The sequence below is a fragment of the Aegilops tauschii genome, chromosome 5, assembly GCF_002575655.3.
Source record: "Aegilops tauschii subsp. strangulata cultivar AL8/78 chromosome 5, Aet v6.0, whole genome shotgun sequence".
Lineage (NCBI taxonomy): Eukaryota > Viridiplantae > Streptophyta > Magnoliopsida > Poales > Poaceae > Aegilops > Aegilops tauschii.
The window spans coordinates 426,442,834-426,452,305 of record NC_053039.3 but is presented as its reverse complement, the minus strand read 5'-3'; the positions used below and the strand labels follow the sequence as shown (position 1 = coordinate 426,452,305).

Below are 9,472 nucleotides of genomic sequence, written 5' to 3'. Positions count from 1 at the left end.
GAACGGTGGCAGCCGCGGGCTAGGTGATGGTGCCGACGTTGTTGGAGACCGAAAGGGCGGCGGACGACATCGCGGCGGCGCGGAGGAGGACAGCGAGCAGCGGCGGAGAAGAAACTCGCGGCGGCGGCGGATGGATCGGGCGGCGCGTAGTGTGCGCGCGGCGACCGTGTGGCTAGCTAGCAAGCAGCTGGATGGATCTTGCGTATGTGTGTAGCTAGCTAGCAAGCAGCGGCGGCTACGCGGAAGCTAGCTAGCAAGCAGCGGCGGCGACGCGGAAGATGGATCGGGCGGCGGCGCGAGGGACGTGCGGCGGCGGCCCGACCTGGCTGATACCAAGTTGAAGAGGTAGGTTTAGGGTTTTGCATGGGTGGCTAACATCCAGCCTCACGTCTCTTTATATAGATGATCATAATACAATTACATATATATACAAATACGTGTACGTGTACAATATGCTAGACCCTATTTTACCAGCCATACATAAACTAGCCCTTTCTCAAAGAAAAATACCGCAGGCAAAGTGAAAAAACGTCTAAACGGAGTACAAAACAAATCACTGGTGACACTGATTCCAGGTTGCATCTGCTCATCCACGTCACAAATGACAATTGAAGTCGGTCACCACAACCCCCACCCCACGTGCGTCGCCTAGGAGCAATAACTCCGCTTCCACTCTTGGTCTCCGACGAACGAATGCGAATTCTGATTTTTGGTCCGCAGCCCCGATGGCGAAGAAACGATCAGCTTCGTCGTTAAGAATCGGACGTCAAGCAGCACTGACCATCTGGACCCCATCCAAAAAGGATACCCTCGGCTAAACCAAAACCCGAATTTGCAAACTGCGGCTCCAAAGAAACCATTAACAACGACGAGGCAAAGTAAAACGGCCGCAGGACAGGGCGCAAGGCCGCAAGTGAGCAGGAGCTAGGCGGAAAACGATAACAGGGGCAAAGCGAAAGCACGAAGGCACTGGTCGTCTAGTTGCAACCCCTAATAATAAAAAAAAGAAATGTTGGGGTCACTCTCGAAGTCTCTCACTTGCCCCCCACTTGCGCGCGGCTTCGTACGGTGCATCCCCCCTTGGCCGGCCGTATCCAGCCTGTGTCCTCTCCTCTCAGCCGCTGGCTCACTCGCCCCGCTTTGCCCCCTGGTTTCCGCCGCGAGCCACCGCCACCTATAAGTACGCGCTCCCGAAACCACCCCGCTCAAATTTCTCATCGCAGACCAAAACCACTTCACACTCGAGCAACACCCCAAGAGCACCCAGGACCTCCAAGCCGGCCAAGAAACAGAGCATCCGAGCAAAACCTCTCTGAATTCAAGGAAGAAGATGTGTCCGATCAAGAGGGAGATGAGCGGGGAGTCCGGCTCGCCGTGCAGCGGGGAGAGCTTCTACTCGCCCTCCACGTCGCCGGAGAACCAGCAGGCGAGGCAGGCGGCGTGGACGTCGGCGCCGGCGAAGCGGCCGGCGGGGCGGACCAAGTTCAGGGAGACGCGGCACCCGGTGTACCGCGGCGTGCGGCGCAGGGGCAATGCCGGGCGGTGGGTGTGCGAGGTGCGCGTGCCCGGCAGGCGCGGGAGCAGGCTCTGGCTCGGCACCTTCGACACCGCCGAGGCCGCCGCGCGCGCCAACGACGCCGCCATGATCGCGCTCTCCGCCGGGGGCGCGGGCTGCCTCAACTTCGCCGACTCGGCCGAGCTGCTCGCCGTGCCGGCGGCCTCCTCCTACCGCAGCCTCGACGAGGTCCGCCACGCCGTCGTGGAGGCCGTCGAGGACTTGCTGCGGCGCGAGGCGATCGCCGAGGACGACGCGCTCTCCGGCACCTCCTCGTCCGCGCCCTCCTCCCTCACCGACGACGGGTCGTCCTCCTCGCCGCTGCCCGAGGAGGACTCGCCGTTCGAGCTGGACGTGCTGAGCGACATGGGCTGGGACCTGTACTACGCGAGCCTGGCGCAGGCGATGCTCATGGCGCCGCCTTCTTCCATGGCCGCGGCGCTCGGCGATTACGGCGAGGTCGATGTGCCACTCTGGAGCTACCAGAGCTAGCAATAGTTCGCGCCAGTTAGAATATTTTACCTTTCTTTTCTGTCCGTCGTCTTGGCTTCCGATCGATGCCAAAATTTTGGTGCTGCTGTAGGGTCACCGCTTGCAGTTTCTAGTAATGTGATGGTGCGAATTGGGGAAACAGAGCATGGCTTTTGACTCTCGACTTTCCACAATCAGCGATGCGCATTGTATTGAACGACCTGAGCTTACGGCGACCGGGGAATCTTTGCGCGTCAGCTCAACTACATGAAAGAAAAACTGAGAAACTGCTTTTGGCTTCCGTCCAGAAATGCTTTAGCCTTTAGGCAATCGGCGGCGCACGTGACAATCCTTGCCCCCCACCAAAACTCTATGGGCCCTTGGATGGGCATCTAACGGTGTAGATCAAAATCCATCCTTAGGTCAAACTGTGGTTGCAAGTGAGAATCAGAGGGTGATTAGTAGGATTTCTCATAAATATAGGAGTAGCATTCTATTTTGTACCCTGTACAAATGACATGATTTCTGGGAAATTGGCAGTTACTCCTTTCCACTGTAGTAAAGTACTGGTAGCTTGGTTTGTAGTACATCTACGATCCCTGAAGAATCGCGTCGAGTCCTTCTGTTTTGCCACCTCCGTCCTCATCAGCCCTTCATTAATCATGACTTGCATTCTGATTAACGCCTGCAAGTTGATTGCTGGTGAGCCTGAGAGCGGTGCTGACTTGCTGGTAGCAGGGCCGGCCCTGAGGGGGGGCGGGGGGGCGACCGCCCCGGCCCCCGAGTAGGAAGGGCCCCCCGATGGCTTGGTTCCCTTACGTGTGTGAGTTTAGGAAATAATTGCATTTTTTAGGAAATATTTCTTTTCCATGTTATCAGATCGACTGATTCTGAAAAAGGTAAATAATTATTTGCCATATAACAAATCGACTGATTTGTATACGTGTTTGATGTTTAGGAAAGAATTATTTCCATGTAACAGATTGACTAATTCTCAATCATCAAAAAGGGAAAGAACTTACCAGGCCGATTAATTCTGGCCTTGCCTCACGCGCGTGGTGTTCTCATCTTTCTATTTCTTCTCTCTCAAAATTGCCAACGAATCAGCCATGCAAATGCCAAGTACCGCATTGTCTAATTGTGAGTTTTGGCTGCTGGACGTCATTAGTGGATGAAGGTAATGCGATTTTCAAGATTCCATAATCCTCTTCCTTTTATATAGTCTTGTCGGATTGTTCGGTTCGTGAAGTTAATCCTCATGCATACTTCTCCCACCCACTCCAATTTCTTGTATTGTTTGGGAATAAAAAAGTAAACTCGGATTCCTGTCCTTGACTCGTAAGCAGCAGCAAAAGCTTGCAATTTCTAATTTTCTAGCCATTAAGGTACCTAGTTCCATGCCTTTCTTAGCATTTTTTTATTTAATTAGCAGTGTTCTTAATTTCTTGTATAGTACATTTCTGCACTAATTAGAGAGAATATTATTAGTTTAGTTGGAAAGTATCCATCCGACAAGGAGAAAAAAAGAACATGCATATGAGTTGATTGACTCCTAGAAAGGGTACTTCTACTGCTTCCCCGGAAATAAAGAAAGTACTTCCGCTAGGGATTTCGAGGAACTAGCTTTAGTTACTGTTCAAGAACAACCTAGCGAAATATTATATGGTGATAAAAATTTGAGTTGCCACAAAAGTGTTACTAATTCACATATAATAAAAATATATAAGTATATATTAACAACAACAACTAACTTTTATGTGAATGATTATGACTCGGGTTTTTTTAATAGTTTTTTAGAGAAAAGCACCACACATGCCAAGGCAGCATAAATTATAGTGTAATGAGTATTAATTTGCAATTGAAATGGAAAAAAATTATGTGCCTTTAGGGACCCCTTTTATTATCTTGCCCCGGGCCCCCGAAATCTCAGGACCGGCCCTGCTGGTAGCAAAATCACTAGCTGACCAACGACCATTTGCAGGCGACGGGCGGTAAAAAACCTCCCTCGCTTTCACGCATTCAGGGCATCTCCAACAGCCGCGCCAAAAGGCACGCGCGCGGTAAACTGGGCTTTTAGCGCGCGGGACGTTTTCGTGCGTTCCAGCGATGGCGGGAAACAAGCGCGCGGAAATCGTTTGCGCGCGCCGGGAAAAGGCGGCAGATCGCGCGCTAGATTTGGCGCACCGCGTCCGGCGCGCCTATAAATTGCGGCGCCTCTGCCGCTCTCTCTCGCTCGCTCTAGCGCTTTCTTTTCTCACCGCCAATACGACACCACGGCGCCACCATGCCGCCTCGCCGCCGGGGACGTTCGGGCTTTCGCGGCGTCCGCGTGCGTCCGTCCGACACCTACTCCGCCTCGATCCGGTTGGGCGGTGGCGTGCGCTCGGCCTCAGAACCTTCGACACCGCCCAGGACGGCGCCCGCGCGTACGACGCTGCGGCGTGGCGCCTCCGGCGGTCCCGTTGGGACATGAACTTCACCGACGTGGCGACGCCAGAGCGGGCACAAGAGTTGGCTCCTTTCCCGCGGCTTATCACCGACGAGGATCGGCGCAAAAACCGAAGGCGGGAGCGCCGTCTCAGCCTGGCCGAGATGGACGAGGAAGCCATGGCGCTATGGAGGCAACGCTTCCCGCAAGATATCATCAACGAGAAGCAGTTCTTCGCCGAGAGGAGGGCGGAGAGGAAGGAGAAGAGGAAGGAGCGAGACGCCTATCGCGAGGACAAGCGAACGCGGAAGGTGGTCGCTAAATACAACATGGCGCTAGGAGATGTGTCGTCCTGGGACTCCCGCGACGATCGGTTCCTTGACGCCTATGCTCAAACGTCTGAGGAGGACATCACGGAGAGAGAGTCCGAGTCGGAGAATGACGAGTAGTAGTTCTATGTGAGACTATGTATTGTAGGAGAAGATTAGAACTATGTACGCTTTGTATCGTAGAACTATGTACTACTATATATTGTAGGAGAAGACTTGAGAACTATGTACAAAATATAGCGCGCTTGCTGGAGCGGCTCGGGCGCGCTTTATCGATTGCCGGAGCCAGCGCGCCGCCGCGCGCAAAACCCGGCTCACCCGACGCTGTATCCTGATTTTTAGCGCGCCGCGCGTTGCGCGGCTGTTAGAGATGCTCTTATATTAACCATTTCCACACGCACGCACAGATCTCCCCAAAAGTCAGTCTCGGGAGGCTCGAATTGAATACTGCTGCCGCAAGCTCCGCGGCGAAGAAGCAACAGGAGGGAGGGCTCGGGCGGGGTGTAGCTGTACACAGCCGTGAAACAACGCTGCAACAGAGAGAGAGAGGAGGAAGCTGCGTGACCGTGACTGCCGGGGCACCACACACGCACCCGACCCAAGAGGCAAAAACCAACAGCGGCCGCGAATAAACAAACAGGCGATCCGTCCGTCCGATCTTATCATATTCCAGCACCGCCAGATATTTGCCGCTCTGCTGCTCCGTGCGTGGCCGCGTCGCTCTCGTTCGCATGCGGGCGTCACCGTGGAACCGGGCCGTGTGGGCGCGCGTGACCATCCTTATCCCTGGCCGATAATGGGCCGGTGACGAGTATATTCTCGTCGTATCCGCATCCGCTGCCGCTGCCGGGCTGGGTGTGCGGCTAAGGAAACGGCTGGCACGCTGACGCTGCGGTCACTGGTTTTCCGTAACCAGGGGCATGGATTTAGGATGTGGTGCATGTGATGGGCGTTTTTTTTTTGAGGGAAGTGATGGGCGTGTGTTAGTTTAGCCTTGCGCCTCACTGTATGTGCACGGTATGCCTCCAGTTTTCTTGAAGCTGGTTGGACTTTGTTTATCTGGAACTCTGGAAGGTGGTGTGCTGATCTACTCTCTCCGTCCCATAATATAAGAGGTGTCAAAATAATATAAGAGCATTTTTGACACCTCTGACACCTCTTATATTATGGGATGGAGGGAGTAGATGATAACTAGAACGAGACAAAACTAGGGGACGCTCCGATACTTAGAGCAACTTCAATGCGCTGATCCATTTCATCCGCGCGCGTCCATTTAGGTTGGCGCGGACAGAAAAATCGCCCCAACGCGCCGATCTAAATGGACGCGTGTCCGCTTTTCGTCCGCCCGCCGACCTGTTCCCGACCCAATTTTAAGCCTGATTTGCGTCGAAGCGGATGCGTGCGACGCGCGCCTACTCCTCCTCCTGGCCCGCTAGTCGGTGGCACATTGGCCATCCTCTTTCACCCATATCGACAACAAACTCTCGCCTGCCCTGCCCCGCCCCGTCGCCGCCGCCGCCCATTTCTGGTGCCTCTACCAGCAGCCCGTGCCGACACACCTCCCCCCAACGTCGCCGCCACCATCGCCTAGCCGTCGGGGCACCGCAGGTCCCCCCTCCCGCACTCCGATGTTGCCGCGAGCAGAAAGCCGCCTTCCCGCTGAGGGAGTCCTGGACTAAGGGGTCCTCGGGCGTCCGGCCTGTTATTCATTGGGCCGGACTGATGGGCTGTGAAGATACGAAGGCCGAAGACTATACCCGTGTCCGGATTGGATTTTCCTTGGCGTGGAAGGCAAGCCAGGCGACCAGCTGTGAAGATTCCTTCTTATGTAATCGACTCCATGTAGCCCTAGATCTCTCCGGTGTCTATATAAACCGGAGAGCATAGTCCGGATAGATATTCATTACCATATTCACATAGGCTAGACTTCTAGCGTTTAGCCATTACGATCTCGTGGTAGATCAACTCTTGTAATACTCATATTCATCAAGATCAATCAAGCAGGAAGTAGGGTATTACCTCCATAGAGAGGGCCCGAACCTGGATAAACATCGTGTCCCCCGTCTCCTGTTACCATCGATCCTAGACGCACAGTTCGGGACCCCCTACCCGAGATCCGCCGTTTTTTACACCGACATTCGTGCTTTCATTGAGAGTTCCACTATGCCGTCGGCAAAGGGCTCGATGGCCCCTTCGATCGTAAGTAATGACGTTGTCCAGGGAGAAACCTTTCTCCCCGGACAGATCTTCGTATTCGGCGGCTTCGTACTGCGGGCCAACTCGTTTGGCCATCTGGAGCAGATCGACAGCTACGCCCCTGGCCATCAGGTCAGATTCGGAAGCTTGAATTACGTTGCGGACATCCGTGGAGACTTGATCTTCGACGGATTCGAAACCGCGGCAACCGCTCCCCATCGCCCCGATGAACATGGCTTAAACCTGTCATCGGGCCGCATCCAGGAGATAGCTCCTGCAGCAGCTCTGGCCTTAAATCCGGAGCAGATCAAGTCGTCCGAAGATGGGAAGCTTGACCCCATCACGGGGGCTACCGATTCCGCGGCGCTGGAGCCGCACGCAGATTCCACTTCATACGGTATCTGCATCAACGGAACCTCGGACTCGCCTCCGATGTCGAACTCCGAACCCTGCGAGCCCGCGTATACCGAACTCGATCGGTTATCGATCTTCAAGTTCAGCGCCGCAGATGTCTTCCAACACTCGCCCATGGGCGACATACTAAACTCGCTAAAAAACCTATCCCTGGTAGACAACCCGTCGCCGAACTATGCTCGGTTCGAACTTTCGGCGGACGACGGAGAATTTTGCTTCCCACCCGCCACCCACTTCATAGCCACTGTCGAAGACCCAACCAACACGCTTGACCTCAGCCCCGAAGACATCGACGGTACGGACGACGATGAGGGGCAAGGCCAGAACTCACTACCCGCTAGACGCGGGATGACCACTTCATGGTACGACGTGTGTATGATAGACACACCCAACGACGCTTTCGACGATGACAAGGAGGACTGCTACCTCTTGAGCACTGCGTTGGTTTTCCCTTGAAGAGGAAAGGGTGATGCAGCAAAGTAGCGTAAGTATTTCCCTCAGTTTTTGAGAACCAAGGTATCAATCCAGTAGGAGGCCACGCACGAGTCCCTCGCACCTACACAAACAAATAAATCCTCGCAACCAACGCGATAAGGGGCTGTCAATCCCTACACGGTCACTTACGAGAGTGAGATCTGATAGGTATGATAAGATAATATTTTTGGTATTTTTATGATAAAGATGCAAAGTAAAGAAAGTAAAATAAAAACGGCGCCAGAAATAGCTTGTTGTCGGGAGATTAATATGATAGACCCGGGGGCCATAGGTTTCACTAGTGGCTTCTCTCAAGAGCATAAGTATTTACGGTGGGTGAACAAATTACTGTTGAGCAATTGACAGAATTGAGCATAGTTATGAGAATATCTAGGTATGATCATGTATATAGGCATCACGTCCCACACATCGACCGCTATCCAGCATGCATCTAGAGTATTAAGTTCATAAGAACAGAGTAATGCCTTAAGCAAGATGACATGATGTAGAGGGATAAATTCATGCAATATGATATAAACCCCATCTTGTTATCCTCGATGGCAACAATACAATACGTGCCTTGCTGCCCCTACTGTCACTGGGAAAGGACACCGCAAGATTGAACCCAAAGCTAAGCACTTCTCCCATTGCAAGAAAGATCAATCTAGTAGGCCAAACCAAACTGATAATTCGAAGAGACTTGCAAAGATAACCAATCATACATAAAAGAATTCAGAGAAGATTCAAATATTGTTCATAGATAAACTTGATCATAAACCCACAATTCATCGGTCTCAACGAACACACCGCAAAAGAAGATTACATCGAATAGATCTCCACGAGAGAGGGGGAGAACATTGTATTGAGATCCGAAAAGAGAGAAGAAGCCATCTAGCTAATAACTATGGACCCGAAGGTCTGAGGTAAACTACTCACACATCATCGGAGAGGCTATGGTGTTGATGTAGAAGCCCTCCGTGATCGATGCCCCCTCCGGCGGAGCTCCGGAACAGGCCCCAAGATGGGATCTCACGGGTACAGAAGGTTGCGGCGGTGGAATTAGGTTTTTGGCTCCGTATCTGGTAGTTTGGGGGTACGTAGGTATATATAGGAGGAAGGAGTACGTCGGTGGAGCAACAGGGGCCCACGAGGGTGGAGGGCGCGCCCAGGTGGGTAGGCGCGCCTCCCTACCTCGTGGCTTCCTGGTTGAAGTCTTGACGTAGGGTCCAAGTCCTCTGGATCATGTTCGTTCCGAAAATCACGTTCCCGAAGGTTTCATTCCGTTTGGACTCCGTTTGATATTCTTTTTCTGCGAAACTCTGAAATAGGCAAAAAAACAGCAATTCTGGGCTGGGCCTTCGGTTAATAGGTTAGTCCCAAAAATAATATAAAAGTGTATAATAAAGCCCAATAATGTCCAAAACAGAATATAATATAGCATGGAGCAATAACAAATTATAGATACGTTGGAGACGTATCAAGCATCCCCAAGCTTAATTCCTGCTCGTCCTCGAGTAGGTAAATGATAAAAACAGAATTTTTGATGCGGAATGCTTCTTGGCATAATTTCAATGTAATTCTTCTTAATTGTGGTATGAATATTCA

At 52.6% G+C, this 9,472-nt stretch overlaps 1 protein-coding gene across 1 annotated transcript; it reads left to right on the top strand.

The window, feature by feature from the left end:
- The first annotated feature begins 1,136 nt into the window (after nucleotides 1-1,136).
- LOC109767216 (dehydration-responsive element-binding protein 1A) lies at nucleotides 1,137-2,186 on the top strand. Its single transcript, XM_020325977.4, has one exon. It carries the CDS (start codon nucleotides 1,331-1,333, stop codon nucleotides 2,045-2,047), a length of 717 nt encoding a protein of 238 aa, XP_020181566.1. The 5' UTR covers nucleotides 1,137-1,330; the 3' UTR covers nucleotides 2,048-2,186.
- The last annotated feature ends 7,286 nt before the right edge of the window (nucleotides 2,187-9,472 follow it).